The sequence below is a fragment of the Gymnogyps californianus genome, chromosome 10 (genome assembly GCF_018139145.2).
Source record: "Gymnogyps californianus isolate 813 chromosome 10, ASM1813914v2, whole genome shotgun sequence".
Classification (NCBI taxonomy): Eukaryota; Metazoa; Chordata; class Aves; order Accipitriformes; family Cathartidae; genus Gymnogyps; species Gymnogyps californianus.
Genome location: NC_059480.1, coordinates 23,091,708 through 23,109,376, shown reverse-complemented (window position 1 = coordinate 23,109,376; position 17,669 = coordinate 23,091,708). Strand labels below are relative to the sequence as shown.

At 41.7% G+C, this 17,669-nt stretch overlaps 1 protein-coding gene across 1 annotated transcript in view; it reads right to left on the bottom strand.

Moving 5' to 3' along the window:
- SPATA16 (spermatogenesis associated 16) overlaps positions 1-17,669 on the bottom strand; it is a 98,055-nt gene that overhangs the window by 44,170 nt on the left and 36,216 nt on the right. Inside the window, 1 exon segment of the mRNA XM_050902674.1 lies at positions 9,865-9,954. Coding sequence (XP_050758631.1) covers positions 9,865-9,954 — 90 coding nt within the window.

Below are 17,669 nucleotides of genomic sequence, written 5' to 3'. Positions count from 1 at the left end.
TCATCTTTCTCTGTTTCTCAGCATCAGCAGTAAAATGCGGACAATCATATTTGACTGATTTACTTATTTGGTGTGTGAGTCCTCCTGGCGCAATCTTTCGCTAATTCTTCACAGCGTGCTCAGCACAACGTCGCTCTGATCGTGGCAGAGGTCTCCAGGCATCGCTGCACTCCAGACAAACCCCTTTCCTCTTTATTCTTCCTTCTTAATTTGTCCTTATTTAAATAAGCAGAAGCACACTTACACTTCCAGCATTCGTGTTTAATTTTTCAACATCTGCTTTTATCCCTGCTAGATTTCTCCCGTATCGCCGTGCATGACATCAGGAATGGCGAGGCACATATATACATAAAACGCCTCCGAGCCTTTTGAGTGCCTCCGTCCCCATTTTACTGCTCAGTTCGTCAGCCATCAGGGAGCACACACAGGTCAGGACCGATGCTTGCTACTGTGACCTTGGGGCTTCTGAGGGCCTTAAAATAATTCCACTTTCAAAAGAAACACAAGCATTAAGGCTCTATGTGTATGGCCTGTGTCCAACCCCAAATGTGCCCAAGTCAGCGAGTTTTCTTTGAAGGCCTCCAAGGCTCAATTCACAGAACCAAAAAGTGACACATGCGATAGGGAACTATGAATTTCCAGATGCAGGGACACAGGTGAAATTACGCTGTCTGAATATGGTTACAGGGCTGGGCACTGAAAAATATTTAGGGACCTAAACACTCAGAAACCAAAGGACCGATTGAGATATTTAGGCAGGTCAAAAGCCTGGCTCCCATTGAAATACGTGAAGGCATAAAGCACTGAGCTGGGTTCCTAACTCCCAGTGAGTACCTATCCATGTGGCCCATAGAAATCCAGGTAACAAAGACTTTCAGTAAGAGACTGATGAGCCTGTGAGACACTCTGAAATGAGACTTAAGTAAAATATTATTTAAGGAAATACTATTTATGAAATTATTATTTAAGATCCTCAGCCAGTGACCCAACTCATTAAGATCTTTTTCTCCCTCCTTCATCAGAGTGAAAGCCTATCGCATACACATATGTCAAGACACTGCACTTGCTTTTATTTCTTTTTTGATGGCTTCATGTCTAACAGCATTTCAGCAAAGCTGACCAACCTTCCTTCAGTGATACGGCTATCTGGAGGCTTTCTTCTTTATTTGGAGGGCCCTTCTTTATTTTAAAATAGACTCATTTGCGATAATTTTTTACAACGTACAATGCAATGCTTCCATTTCCTTCAGTGTACTAATGAAGAAGAGAGAAATTTGCTTTCCCCAAACTGAGACAAAAATATAAAAAAACGAGGGATGGAATTCAAACTGTCTGACTCTGAAGCTTCCCTTCTTATGTCTGATGAAATTGTCTGGGGAACAGGTAAAGAATTTAGCTGAAATAATAGTCACTCTTACACGTAACTCCGCAATTCAGATTATTCTTGCCATTTCTGTTTGTATGTATACATTAATCTTTTCTTGTTTGGGTTAGCCTAGTATTACTTACACTTTCACCTATACTAAATACACGCTGTGTTTATTTCAAAAAAAGCTTGAAAATTAAGTTACAGAACCAGCTGTAACCTTCTTTTCTACTTGCACATTGAAAACATTGGTCCAATTTGCAGACTGATAAAATACTGAATACAGATCAACAGGGGAATGTGTAATGACTAAACTAGCCATCCATTGTGAATTATAGTCAATTTAATATCTAAAATTACAGGTGGAATGAAGCATACAAAAGTCTAGAACATACTGTAGGACTGCATTTTCATTAAAGGTTTATGGGGATAATATATATCTTAAGAATTAAGGTGAGTTGCTTCATTGTTCACTGGAACTCCATAGATATAAAGAAGCTCTATGGTGAGTACAGTAGGGATGGGTAGGATTAATTCCCCTCCCCAACAGGGATTTGGGAAGAGCAGAAAGCAGAGGTCCTTGAAAAGAAATTTCCTGATACATTAACGGATACTCCCAGAAACAGAATGAGGGACCACTCCCTGCCCTCTTACAATATTAATACTGTATATTAAATGCGATATGTAATGTTATGAGTTGGGATCAGCTGTTACATCATGTGGAGATTCTGGACAAGTAATGTTGGCCAGCAACAGACCTCGCTCTGATTTGTACCCCTAGGGTGACTACATAAGAGTTCAACTTTGAACCCTCCTGAGCACAAGGAACATAAGGTCCAAAAGAATGGGAAAATAGCTCCCATTTAGACCATGTGATGCATTTTTCTGGATGAAATGCCATCTTTTTTTTTACAGTTTTTAAAGATAGTGAGATTAAACTCTAATGGTAAAGAACAAAGATACGTGCATTCTCTTCCTACTTCTCACACAACCACTTCACTGATATTCACAAAGATTGGCCTCATATTTACAGAACCGTCCACCAGTTTTGAGTTACTAATTTGCAATACTTAAAACATGCCTGAGGTTCAGGTGTGCAGCTCACCAAAGGGCTCTGTCTGATGAGAACTGAAGTAGTGCTGACAATACACCTTCAGGAACACTTTGGAGGATGTCGGAGAACATGTGACGCTTCCTTCTTTCAAAACATGAGGCTTTATATTCAAATGTTTTTTTTTTCCTAGTTGCTAGTTCGGGTCAGTATGAACTTCCATAACATAACTAAACCCATCTGGGTTAATGTAATAAGCCTGGATCCAAAGGTGTCTTGCAATATCTGCTCAATCTGGCCACTTGGTGGTGCAGAATAGTAAGATATCTTTCTATACGTGCAAGCAAAGACCACACCACAGAACCTAAACTGTCTCCTTCAGCCCATCTCCAGACATGCATAGGACTTGTAATAAAAGAGTCAAAGGTAGCTTTTGCTGCATGACAGCCGCTGACACTAACAGCCAGCGTACAGCCAAATCCTTCGCAGCAGCCACACAAGTCTGTGACAAGAAAATGGATGGTACAGGTATAAGAAATATGCAGAATTTTCTGGAGTGCACCAAAGTGTTACATTTCCAAAGAAGACAAGAAATTAGCATTGTTGCTAAATACTTGTGTGTTCATTTACCACTGTAAATACTGGAAAAAATATGAGGGCGAGACTCAAGGTCAGCTCCTTAAGCCTTGACTGCTCCCCTTGGGCTGCACAAAAAGGAAAGAAGCCCTGAAGGGGAGAGGAGGATTTCTCTGCAGATGGCAGAGCCTTAGGAATAATCACAGCCTATGCACATTAGAGTAACTTTCACTCTTCCATGCTATTCAGCCCCAATTGCTGCTAAGATCGGGAGGCTGATAAGTGGCAGAAAATTACCTTTGCTCCCTACTTGAAGTGATCTCACATGGATCTGCAGTAAGTGGTACTAATAGAAGGCCTTGGCCACTGCTATGTGATGTTAGTCCTGTGCAGGCTTACTGTTTGGAAAGGGTAAGTATAGCTCTATTTTTTCAGTTTAACAGGAACTTTACTATTCCTATTTAGATCAGCTCTGATGCAGACACCTGGGTATTTGAGATCTCTAATACAATAGTGCTGTGTCTGAGATACAAGATGCAAAATAAACTACTGCTCTCTTCTGGACGACCTTTCTTATTTGCTTCTGAGATTAGAAAAGGAAAGTGATGTTTATAACTGGAATAAGTGGGAGGTAATCATTTAATGCAATCATCCTATTTGAAAAGTGAACAAAATAATAACAGTTAATTTTTAAACATCTCCATATATCCTAAGTAAATGTAAACTCATTACTTTGATGTTATGGAGACACTTGGAAACCATTAGATGATGAGAGATAAACAGAACTCCAGAACATTGAGCAGGAATGAAATTACTAACGTCAGGATTTACCTATACGTAGACTAGCCCCAAAATGGGGCAAAAAGTTATCTATGCATAACACCTTGATGTCACTAATTCCTGCAGAAGACTGGCCAAAACTTCCTTTTAAACATTTCACCAGTGAACCTTAAATGCACTGGGAAGCTGCTATAAAACTCTTCTGTCCTGCTGAACCCTTCCAGGCTGATGATGGGGTACGCTTGCTGTCTCTGCTGAAGTTTCTGGGTCATTAGCCCATTGCTAGAAAGCAGAAGTAAGTTTCCTGCAAGGAAAATGGCACCTGTATTTAGAATACATTTATTATACTTATTATTATCTGTCCCACGGTTGCACGCAGGTAACAACTTTCTGCGTTGTATTGAGATTGCTATGCAGTGATAACAAATGTTTCTCATTTAATGGCAACTGCCATGTAAGGACATAGAAATTGCTTTACAAATGCGAGCTGAGCAATGCATGGGGAAATGGCAAGTCTTTTAAAATGACAGGGGATGTTCGAGAAAACAGGTCGCTAAGCCCAGCAAGATCTTGGGCTCTCTGTGACCCGGTATGAAACAAGCACTAGTGAAAATGGGTGTCCTGTACAAATCCTAGAAGGCATGGGGGGCCCCAATGCCTGTGTTAGCGTCACAGCTGAGCCGTTTGGAGAAGGGATGGGATAGCTGGGATGAACTGTTTGTAACAGTGATGCAATGAAACTTCCAGAGGTACCTGGCCCGTGCTTGTTCTGGACTCTAGCTGGTCCTTGCTCTGCTCTCTTGTATCTCTTTGTACCTCATGCTCCCTGGGTTAGGAACATACCTTGTACCCTCAATGTTTGGATTTACTTCTGGCAGGGGGTGTGGAAAAACTGGCATTGAAGGCTGCCTCTCGCCTCTGACGTGACCCTGGCTGAGCAAGCTGTTGTTTGACACTTGGACAATCTCAAGTGATGAAGAATAATGTGCGTGGCACAGAAATAACGGCTGGTAATGTTAAGACACGGACTAACATCATATGTTGGTGTCAGACGAAATAATAGGCCACGTGGACTTCCCTTTGGGCTTTGCCTGATCCCAGCACTTGTCAGAGCGGCTTTCCTAGATCCAGTTTATGAAGCGCTCCTTTCATAGTGTAACTCTGGGGAGGACAGGGGTCACAAAACCAGCAGAAGCTCTCGGACCCCTTCATGTGTGGGGGAAAACCAGATCCAGTTTCTTTCCTAGTCCTGGGTGATGTGTCCTCCCTGTGCAATGTGCTTGCCGCCGGTGGTGGGAGGGGGGGAATGGGGACGGGGTCCTTGCTCCCCGCCGGAGCAGCCCTGACCGCCAAACCGCGATGGCGAAGCCGCCCTGGGGCGGGCGAGAGGCGGGGGCGGCCCCCCGGGCGTCAGCAGTCACGCGTGGGGCAGCCCCACCGCCGGCGGCGGGAGCCGCCCAGCTCCGCGGCGCCGCCACCTCCCACCGCGGGGGCACCCAACGCGCCGCCGGGCGCTGGGTGCGGGGGGGGGGGGGGGGGGTGGCAGCTCTGCAGCCCCCACCCCGGGGCTGCCGCTGGGCTCGGACCCCCGGCAGTTCCCGAAATAACGGCGTAAAAATAACCCGGCCTGGCTGCGAGAGCGCTCTGCGCGTTGGTGAACGGCGGGGCCCTGGAGGGACCCTCGGTGTTGACGGGTGGGGTGGGGGGGTCCGTTGCTATGACAACAGATTCCCCCCCCCTTTTTTATAGAATTGGATTTTTTTGTTTATTTCAGTTTAGGAAAGCGGAAACAATTTAGGACAAAGAATATAAACTCTCCTCTGTTTTTGCAAGGGGAAACCCAGGCAGGATGCAGAGGCAGGTAGCACAGATGCAGGTGTGCGCAAGAGGCAGTCAGCTGGTGGCTCCTTGAGCTTGTATCCCCAGCCCCAACTATTTATAGATCTTTCCTTAGTACAACTGTGTGCTTTGTAAAACACCACCGGACATACAAACTAACCCAAATTATTCACCTAGCTTTCTCGCACTACGTTTTCAAGTCTGACTAAAAGGGGGACACAGACCTGCGCTCTTACAGAGCGATGAGGTTTACTACTTCTAGACCTAGTTTGCTTTTCAGATAATCCCATCATCTAGATTATTTTTTTTTCAATAAGAATGTCAAAAAGCTGAGTCAGCCATACCACAGCTATTAAGATCCTAAAACTTCTTCCTCCTTAAGGATTGCTTACCCCTACTCTGTGCCGTCAGATGAATATGAGTTGTTTGTTCTGGCAGAGGGACAGACAGTCTGTTTTCCCCTACATGTATACAACTAATTTCAAGTCACTAGTGTTCTAACTGGTGATAAAAGAGCTATCTTAAGCTTTTCACAGAACACAGTGACACTGTTAAATCAGCACAGCATTTCGATTAGCAGAAAGATGAGAGCTATACAGCTTAATGCGAAAAAGGGGCAAAATCCCTTCTGTACTTAAAACTCCAGTTTCAAAGCAAATAGGTGGCCATATTTTTCTGTGAGTTACAAATTTTCACCTTACTACTGATTCAAGGCTATTCAGTGTCAGCAATAGCCTGCACTATTTGAGTGAAGAAGAAAAATTGCTTTCATGCCTTATTGCTCATCTGATCAGACCTTCTCCTGCGGATGCGTAACAGGCAGCTGTGGGGTCATAGCCCGTGGGCTTGGTGACTTGAAGGACGCATAGGCTCTGATAACTCTTCCTTCAGGAGCTTCGAGGCTCACCCTTAGGTGCATGTTCCTTTTCTAGCACTCTTGTCCTTGAAAGCAGGGGCCGGTGGTTTGGCTGCTCTGTCCTTAGAGATAGTATGCACCTCCGAGGTTCTCCTGTGGCTTACATGTCCCCTTGCACGTACATGTCCCTTATGTCATCCTTCCCTAAGGCAGCAGTCCTTATATTGCCATGAAGGTTGAGTTCTCCTTGACCTTCTCCAAGAGCATTTTCTCAGTTTTGGGACAGAAGTGAGCCCAGGACCCTTTCCTGAACTTTCCATTCTGGTTATTAAGTGATCTTTTGATCAGCTGTGAGCATGTGTCCTTTGGCAGGGTACTTCCAGTAGCTGCTATTGGAGGCTGATCCTAAGCCTAAATGCCTTCTAATGCCTAAAACTTCCTGGTAACTTCCAGACTATATTTATATATAATGCATTTATGCCCATTTGTTCAAGGGCCAAGATGGTCTTTCAGCTGAAATAGGTTTTTTCCGTTCTGAGGTTTAAATCTTTACTGTGTTTGTCAAGAGCAGTCTTCTAACATCAAAGATACCAATAGAGGAGAAATACATTTACTAGCTGACATCTTAGGGAAAGTAGTTGCAGCACTCTGGAATTCATCATTTGCAGATGCTGTGACCTCAAAGTGGTGTTTCTAGGATTGCTTTACAATGCCAAATGGCCTCAGGCATCCTGTCACCGTGCTATCCCAAAGGAATCACTATGCAGCTGACAAAATTCAGAAGTGATGCAGATATGGACGATCTGACTCCTTACGTTAATTCAGATGTCCTTGCATTTAGACTGCTTCATATGCTTATTCTGCTGGTTACTGGGCTCCACTAGTGAAAATTACACGCAGGGGAAATTGAGAGATGCTTAAATTACAGTTGACCCCACTCTAACCTATGACTTTCTCTGAACCGAAGAATTCAGTCTGGTACATCCTCAGAGACAAAATCTCAAGGGATCTCAGCTCGGTAGGTAGGCTGAGTTAAATGTGATAACCCATGCTGCTTGTGCCAAGCAGAACTGTTTACAACCAACCACTCCTGTTCACATACCCGTACAGTGTTCTGGGTGTATTTAATGGACTATGCAATAACTTAAAAATCACATGAGAGGGTGGGAAGGCAAGGGGTACTTAAAAGCAGAAAAAGGAATAGAGTGACCTTGTTCTTGTGCAAAAGCAAGCAGAAATAAATGACGGTTTATGCTAACAAAAACCAAGTTTGTATTTCCAGAAACTGCAGCTGAACATCTGTATGCCGTGGTCTGTCTGTAACGAGCAGAGTACATTCTGCACCATTAGTGGGGTTTGACTAAGACCAGTGACTCCAGTGAGGTGACAGAAGTAGTGCTAAGCTTACTTTAACACAATCTGCAGAAGCAGCTCTGCACAGTTGCTATAACACTATGTTAAACTAGGCTAAACTCTGAGTACTGCTATAGTCACTGCTTTTGGAACCACTCTGGATTCAGTCTGTCAGAATGTTCCTCTCCTTTACAAAATACAGAATCTCATTTAAAATCATCTAGTTTCCTGAGAGCTACTCAATGTGGGGGAAAAAGGCTGAAAGAGTTCCCTCTTGCCTGCTGATGTAGTAAACTTACTGATTGCTTATCTGCAGTAACACCGACCACAGTTTTTTTTATTTTTGAAATCATATTTATGAACACCTCCTTGGTTCATACTGTCTTCTCAAATACGAGCATTTATATGTATTGCTTCTTAGGACAGATCAGTTTCTGAAAGTGTATTTTTTAACTTTTGTTATTGTTATGATTTTTAAAAATCTTCAACCTGACTTCAAGGGGAAAGCCCTCCTCCCCCCCCAGCACCCCAAACAATTCCCCATGTATCACTTCACCTGTTGGGATACTAGTGAATTTTTGGGTTTTAAAGTATCCTGGGCAGGATTCCCCACCCGCCACAAAGCAATGCACTCTCCTAACACAGCTCTAAAATGTCTGGCTGATCGGTGGACCTCAACTGTTGACGATTCAGTAGATGACAATTTCTCTCTGAATCAACACCCCAACAAGATTTTAGGAAAAAGAGACTGTTATCAGTGAGATATAAAAGGAGATCTGGGAACTATCACAACACTTCATTGTTTTTCAACAAAATGTTTCACTTCCTTAGTTTGAAACAGCTTTGCTTAAGAAGTGAGCTGTGTTTTCCAAAAAAAAAAAAAAAAAAGGGTGGGTGGGTTTATGGTCAAGTGAAATATTCCAGGTTTATCTGCAATCATATTTCTAAAGAAATTTGGAACAACTGTTTCCTTGCCTTGGGGAAGCGATTTCTTCTCTCTGTCCTGACGTGTGAAAGCTAGTAGAGATTACTTTGACATAATCTCAACGTGTGTCCTGCAGAAGGAAAAGTGCTCGTCCTGGAGTTTTTGGCTGAAGTCCAGCACAGAAAATTGAAGTTCATCTTCTCAAATCCTCTCTGCAACTCTGCTTGGATAAAGTCTTCTTCCACTCCCTGTACAAACTGTTTTGCTGCTATTTTAATAGCTTCAGAGCTCTACCACTAGCATCCATCTTAAATGATGAGCAAAGTGACCCTTTCAGTCTCTTGCCTAATTCACACTGACTGTTCTGCCATTAGTTAGCTAATGATTTGTGAAATATTTTGTGATATACCTTGTGGTCTTCAGCCGAACAGTCCTCTGTAAGTGTCTGATGTTAGCAGTAATGGTGATACATACCAAGTTACCATGGCGTTTCCTCATGCATTTCTTTCATTTAAGCATGTGAAGTGGTTAAAAACTTCTGCTGCATGTTGAAACTTTTAGGTTTTGGCAGCGTTAATGCAAGCATACAAGCAGAGCTTCCTCTTGCAGGCTTTCCTCCTGCCAGCAGTTCCCGTTCACACCAGCAATCTCATCAGCTGCACATGGGCTAAATTTTGCAGCATACCACAGCGTACCCTGAGATCTTGATTTTTTTTTTCCTTCTTTTTTTCTCTGTCCCCCCCCCATCTACTGGGAGCACACCTGAGCTTCTGCCCATGGTTACAGGGAAACCAGGGAGTGGAAGATGCGTATGTGCATGTAGCTTTTGCCCCAGCACAGCCCTGGGACCTGATCAGGGCTCGCCCCTGTGCCCGAGAATGAATAAATGCTCCTACATGCATTAGCCTAACTGCAACTAGGGACATAATGGGGATTATTCATGTTACGCCAACTGGGAGGATTGGAGCTCTGCTGCATGTGAGATCATATACACAAAGCCAACACAAAGCTCCCACTGATTTTGGAAAAGCCTGGATATAAGATGATATCCTTACTACTGAGAGCTGGAATGAAAGAGATACAGAGAAATGGTTAGAAATCCACGAGCACCAGAGTACCTTGCAGCTTCCGAGTATCTCTCTAAACACCTAAACACAGCAGCTTGGCGCAGGTGGTTCCGGAAATAAGCTGGGTTCAGAATAATGCTCCTTAAAAAGATAAGAGAGATGGACAAGTTTAGATTTCTAATTCTTAAATCATTAAAAGCTACTAATAATCAAACTGAGACTAAGGCAGTTTCTATACAACTCAATACTGTATGTCTCAGATGTGATATGAACTATCAGTTTCTCTCGACAGCTGTGATATATGAACCAGCATTATTAACATTTTTATTGAGGTTATATCATAAATGCAGTTTCACTAGGGTTTTGTGTATTGTTCTAGGAAAAAAGTTCCCGTGGTAATATTCTATATTGCCTTTAGCTTGTAGATAACATAAGTAAAAATGCTACAGTACAACTTGCTGTTAACCCCTACTTCCACAAACATGAGTGACAGTTGTCTGACCCATCTACCTGGAAAAACTGTGCATCTAGAATGTATTTTAATGTTAACGTGGACGATTTTAAAATACTTTCTGTACAAGTGATAGCTTCTACGTGGGTGGACCTTGGCATGTTTCTTAGACCCTTAACTTTAACAGATGCAATTCCAGGTGTAACAAATTACAGGCTTTAAGTCAATAACAGAAAAAGATGGAAGGATAAAAATAGCATAAGCTAAACAGTTAGATTGGCAGGCAGGGTAGATTCTGATGTGAGCAGGAGGAGGGCAAGAGTGACAGCTCCTTCTACATCTAATTAGTTCCACTTGTGAGATCTCCAACAAGTGACTGGCTTGTCTGGTCAGCACTTCTCCCAGTGTTTGGAGAAAAGGTACGTATGGTGTGTTCTAGGATGCAAAGTTTAATATTTATCATTACATACATGTTTTATAAAGTAGTTAATGGTAGCTTACAACATCAACAAAGAGATTAACACTACATTCTATTACAAAGAAAACTTGCAAACTGGCTTTTGTTTCCTCGTTGAAAGTTTTGAATATCATATTAGCATTAAAAACTACTGCTCTTGTGATTTCAGTCTACTAATAACCACAGAACAAATCCTCTTCATAACCAAATCATTTATTAAAGTTTATTCATCGTCTTGAAACTATGACATATATATTTATGTAAACACATTCAGGTATAAATTCACATTTATGGAAACACCCAGTGCATTTTAGAAGACCAATAACTGTCTCTTCTGTATGTATTCAGCACTCATGGACTGTATGTCTGTGGCCTTCAGAAGGAGCTTTCAAAATAAGTTAAAACCTAAAAGTATCTCCAAGATGCTGTAGACTTGTGAGTCAAATTCACTCTGGAGGCACTTTCTCCAAGGTATACAGAAGAAGGCCTAAAGCTCTGAATGGTTACATCTACATTTGCAAGTAATTAGATATATAAGGAATGGATCAGTAGATCAGAGAAGCTAATGTTGAGGCCCTTCCATCTATATTGTAGGCAGTTGGGGCTTTTATTTCAGACTAGACTTAGTCTGTTCCCTTAAACAAAATGTCCCCGTGCATGTTGCTCAAAGCTATCTTGAAGGTCAGCTGTTGGCTGGGATTCCTGTGCCTTCATTAGGTGCTACTTGTATTTTGTGCACGGCTCGTGCAGAATGTGCAGGTAGTTTTCTCTGAAATTAATCTATTTTGTGAGTGCCAAAATTGGTCTGTGAATAATCTAGTGTGCAGAAAATGGAGGAAATTGGGTAAAGTGCATCACAATCCTACTATTGCGCCAAACCAAAATGCTAAGGTAGATGTAACCAGTGACATTTCTGTTCTGGCACAGTAAAGCTTTACTCTGTATGAGCAGAGCTGCTCTGCTCTGGAGATGCAGCTCTGCTGAAGACCATCCTAAGGTGGTATAGGAACTAGGAAGCATCTCAGAACTATGCTTTCCCAGTCTGACATTTGAAAAAAATGCTCAGAAAACTGTATTGAGAGAAAGTGTTACCCTGCAGGAACTACCTCTCTGGGAAGAAAGTGTGGGGGGAAAACCAGTGACAAACGATAGCATGTAACTTAAGGCATTACTGGAGGAAGTGCAGACCTTAGTGACTGGGGGCACATCTAAATACTGAACTAAAATACAGCGTAGAAAACGGCACAGGATATTAAAAGTTAGTTGCTCTTAGTGAGGGGAATGTATCACTCTTATCAGTAACAAAAAGATGATGCCAACAGCAAACACTACAGTTCTCAGCCAAACATGGTTCAGATCTGAAGTATAGACAATATTGATGGTCACCAAAACTTAACCAAAATGAAATCATCAAAACATCAAATACTATCAGCATTTAATGATTTGACCAAAACAGTAATACCTTACGTAGATGACAACTGGTACTTCTGCAAGCTATTTTAAAGGAGATTATTGCTGCTGTAAACTGTAGTCAAGTTGATAATAGTAATATCGATTTTTTTGTCTCCCCCCCCCCCCAAGTTATCGGTTCTACCACAGCCAAGCAATAGCACTATGAGGGGAAAAACTAAAAAAAATCAATAAATCCCTGGTAGTTAGCAACACATTTTCTGTAAGTCTTTGAGCAGGATGTGCTGTGATGGGCTTATAATAAATTTAGAACTGTGGCAGATTTTCATAGAATTAGATATCAGCTCTCCATTTTCCATCTTGATTGTTTTACTAGTCTCAAAAAGATCAACTGCTTCTCTCCATCTATAAATTCTATACTGAAAAATATTATAGCACGCCCTAATAGCTTGAGCAAACATCAGAAAGCTACCTTTGACTCCTGGTTTGATGTTGCTAGGCTCTCTGTAGCCTATACACTAGAAATAATTTCTGCTGTATTACTACTCTACCCAAAAGTAGCCCTTTGCTGTACTGATGCAGCTCCGGTTTAGTAGCCTTTGTGCAGAGCAGTGCTAATTTAATACCAGGCATGCCCTAAAACTGTGCAGAGCTATCTCTTTGGCTTTTAAATCCGACTCTGATGTGTTTCAGGTGATTTTGGTGAAAAGGAAAAAAAAAAAACCCAACCTGAATGAAAATAGGAAGCAAAGGAATCATACAAACAAAGGTTAAGAGGAAAACCCTAATTCCAGGAAGTTCTCCTTCAAATAGGAGCAGATGGGGGACCCATCTGGCCAGGCAGAAATGTGCCAGGCTGTGCATACTGAGAACAAGTCCATGCTCCAAGATCCACCTCCAGCCATGAGCAGTCTTGATACTAGGCTGGTTAATCCAGTAATTAATTAGGACGGATGTGTTTCAAGAGGGAGGCTTGAAACAAGAGTTAGGAAGGGAGGAAGGTGGTGGACACGCCGGCTGCAACACAGTCGGGACAATCTCTGTATGTGGTGATTTGTGCTGTGAGCAGAAGCATTGGTCCTTTGGTCTTTTTACTCATGTGCCTCTCATGGGAGCTTCAGGTAGAAAAAGTAGTTTCAACAGGAAAAGTCTGAAAATGGATAGCTCTTATTTTGCACAGAGAAAACTTCTAATCCGCAAAACTGCAAATAAAGTCACTACATCTGAAGATTAAAACTTGTGTTCTTGCCAGGTTTTGCCCTCATCTGTCAAATGACTAGGCTAAAGTAAACTTGAAATAGATTTTCATTTATTTTTCATCTTCACTGTAATCCAAAGACTGCCCTGTTAAAAGCCTTTCGTAAATCATTTGGTCAGTTTTTCTCAACAAAACAGTCCTTAAGTAATGCCGTATATCAGCCTCTTTTTTGACATTTTCATTTTTTCATCTTGACATCTTCTCTTAAAAATAATACAGTGTTTGTCCTATTATCTTTTTTCAAACTGTGAGGAGGGGGGAAGAAGGCATCAACTCTCTCCCCATCATAGCAATTGGAGTACACGAATCAAAGATGCACATGTTAGTCTGTGGTTTTCTCTCCAAGTTTTTCTTTCAATCTTACTGCCTGGTGTTAAGAAAATAGGTGTGGCAAGAAACTCGGATTGCTACATCAAAACTGGCTGCTAGAAATCACGTTGCCTTTTCTCTAAGGTGCACATTCTCTAGCAAATTCCTTCCCAAATGCAACAGGGATTTAACTCTAATCTGACTGACATGAAAAAGTGCCTCTGCTACTATCCACCACATCATTCGTGTTTGGCCTTTATAGGCCAAGCAAAAGTCAATGAGATGATTCTATAGATGAAACAAGTGAAAAAATACACTTCACCACTAAAGCAGATGATAAATTCATTTTTCTTGCTAGTACTGTGAGTAAAAGCTAGCTTGTTCGTAGTGGTGCTTGCAGTTGCTACTTTAATTAGTGGCAGAAGCTTTTTCTTTTTCTTAGTTGTCCATGCTTTCCTGTGATACAGTGTGGTCTTCTGTACAAATGCATTTTAATAGTCAATTATAATTGACTATTAGAGAGGAATTAGATGATTTATCAGAAGTAAAAATTCAGCAATATGTGCCCCTATGCAGAGAGATGTAAAGCTAGCACGGGTCAGTATGGCAGGGTGCTGTGCTGGCACGTCCGTGTGTCGCTGGTACTGAGTGACTGTACAAATGCAGTCGCTGAGGCGTTCTTCACCACAACATTAAATACAATGTCAGTGCAAGTAATGTGTCAACTAGTATTCAGCGGAACCATGTGTTCAGTTGCTGTAGACTAATACAATGCTTTTATCTTCAGTGAATACTGTCAATCGGTACAGCTGATGGTCGAGCCCCAATATACTTACAGAAGAACCTGACAAATCCTGTATAATTACATTGAATCTCAACTTTCTTCTTTTTCCTTGTTTCATCTGTATGGCAGGTAGCTTATTATCTGCAGTGTAGTACTAGTCTTACATCTGTTGGAGTCTGCCATGCTCCATTCTGTGATCCCAAGGGCCGGTTTAAGAGTTCAGCTCTACTAGAGGCAGTCAAATTCCTGAAACTCAAATTCCTGAACCCTATGGTAGCCAGGAATCAACCTCATCATATTTTCCTGCAATTTGTATTTGCAGCTGTGTTATGATTTTATTTAAGTCTTGTTTGAGGACCTCATGGTGGTACGTTTGCTGGCAGCCAACTTTGTATTCTAAACCACTTCTCCCAGTGCTGTTGTAGGGAACCAAGAGGGATGTGTCTTGGATACACAAAAGCTTGTGGGCTTCCTTGCTCTATGTGGGAGTTTACCAAAGCTGACATCCTGAAGAGGGAAAAAACCTCCCTGTTGCAACAAGGCGTGCAGAAGCACTTTCTCCCAGAGGACAAGAGTGCGGTGGTTTCAGTGCTAGTGGGCATTAATAATTAAGGGGAGAAGGAGGGTGTCTGTGGTGAGGAGAGCCACCTGAAGGGACATGTGAGGGAGGTAGGGCCTTTCTCCCAAGCTTGGTTTCAGTCTCTTGGTGGCTGGACAGGTTCAGACCCATCGGTCCATGGGGAGTTTTCTTTCTGTTGCCACCAAATGCCTGGCTGTGACTGTGCCCACCCTGCTCTGTGCTTGGGGACCTTTTTCCCCTCTGTGAGTGCTCTGGTCCCTGAAGGAAGAAGAACCCTTCCCTCCCTGCCCTGGATACTCTTTTTAAAGAAGTGACACACAAAATTAGGTAACGTCTGTGTTATAGAGAAAAAAAGCTGGAGGACAAAGAGGCCAGGACCACTCGGTAGATGTAGCTACCAGCGTCGCCATACCGAATACTGCTTATCAAGGCAAATCTGGCAGAGTCCAGCATGGGTCTCTTTGGTAAACTGATAAATCATTAGGAATCCCTTCTAATATAGTCGTCATCATCACTAAACCAAACAAACAGCTGCAAACAAAGACGGAAAAGCTTCCGCCAAACTTAGGTGAATCAAGGAATAGGACCAAATCCTCTTACACTGAAGGAGGACACCTGGCTTGGCTTTGTGCAGTTGGATTTTTTTTGTACAACCAATCAGAAATAAATGCAGTTTTGGCATCCATGGGCGAGGACCTTCAGTGCACAGAAGAAACCATCTCATGAAGTTTTCATATCTAAACAGACAGGAAGGGAGGAAGTGTGGATTCCCAAAAAAGGTTTCACACAACGCCTTTTCTCTGTCAGTAAAGTGAAATATAACTGCCATGCTAAATGGTTTTGCAGCAGCAATTTGCTTTGAATTGCAAGCATAAGATAAATGTGCTATACAGGTCTCAATTCCTCAGCTGTGAAGGTGGTAAAAAGGAGAATGTTCTCTGGTCCAGAACAAAAAGATATTTAGAAAGATCTTGTTTCAAAGCTCCCAAAACATCTTAACACAAGTGGAGATACTCTGCATTCCCTGTCTTGTTTGCATAATGTACTGCCCATTCACTTTTCAGCTATATAAGTACCGCTTTCTTGACCACCAAATTTTCTGATGCCATTAGGACTGCTGTCAGGTGTCTGCACTCTTATAAAACAGTTCAATGTTGCTAGACTTTTCCTTCTGTGAGGAACTGTATTTCTTCCAGGGCATTTTTTTTTTCTCCAAATATGTCTTTCCTTACTAGGATCCTACCGCACGTTGTGTAGATAAATGTTTTTGTAATATAACATCATCAAAGTCAAGGGGAATATAGCCTTTGACCTCAATGGAGGAAGTCTCAGCCCATAAAATAGGAACTATGTCACTGATATACCAACCTGGAAATACATGATTCAGAGTTGAGAAACAGAATCCAGAGAAAACGCTTCTCATTTAAAAAGTAATAAAAAGTTGAAGTACATAGAAATATTTGAAATGCTGCATAAGAAGGAATTATTTTTTAAGAGTACTTCTGGTTTATATTATCCAGAGCATCTCAATGGAATAGCTTTGTATTAATAATATCTCATCTATTATGTATATTGCAATATGCCTAACACAATTGCTGAAGTAATTAGGTGCTGCTAATTCTTCTCTTTCTTTTTCTTCCCTTTTCTGAGGAGGTAAAGAGATTAGGAGACTAGTTTAGAGCAAAGTATATATTACACTACAGACTTCCCACAGATTAGCAGCATCAGCCATTATGTTTCTCATTTTTCTACTTCTGCCTAAAAATCTATGCTCTTCTTGAGCTCTTCTATTCTCTCTCCATTTTAATGCCCACTGACTGCACTGTATCATAGCATCATTGCATTATTTATTTTTGATTATTTAATATTTCACTAGAATTCCATTCTTCAACTTACTTTAATATAGTGCTATTTTAAAGGTGCAAAATAAGGAAGGTAGGGAATGAAGAAGCAGCTGAATATTGAATTTTTAGTCTGGAAATTCTGAATTAATCTGGATTAGAGAGTCCTGACTTATCCTGTCTATAATGCACTGACCAAGTTCTGAGATGCCTTTTTTTTCTGACAGATATTGCATAAAGCTTGATCATTAATAATTATTTTAAACCTTTTGTAAGTGTTTGAAAAGTCACTGGGAAAAATGCAGAGGATTTAGAATGAAATCTGTGAGGCTTCAGCTGGTTTAGATTTTTCCCCTACTGTGCCTCCATAAGAGATTCCCTCTGTTAAGTCATCACTAAAGCAATCGTGTACTACTTAACAGAGGTGCTATTTTCTACTTCATGTGTCTCCCTATGAATTGTGCAAGAGGCATTAGAGAGCCCTGCCTTCCGCTGAACGCATAAAAAGGCATAGCAGAAAAAGCTTTACAGATTTATTACATTCTCTATGCATTGCCTTTCTGGGAGGGCGGGAGAGAATTGGCAGTGGGTCATGCTGCGGAGCAGAGTCTGCAAGGACACAGGAAAATCTTTACTAACCCCCAAAGATTTTGAATAGCTCCCTACAGCAGTCCTCATTATCATGAACGTATTTTTCAGGCATTACTTAGAGATAACGTTGAAGAAACATGCCACAATGTTTGATTCCTCTTCCTCCCCTCAGCCC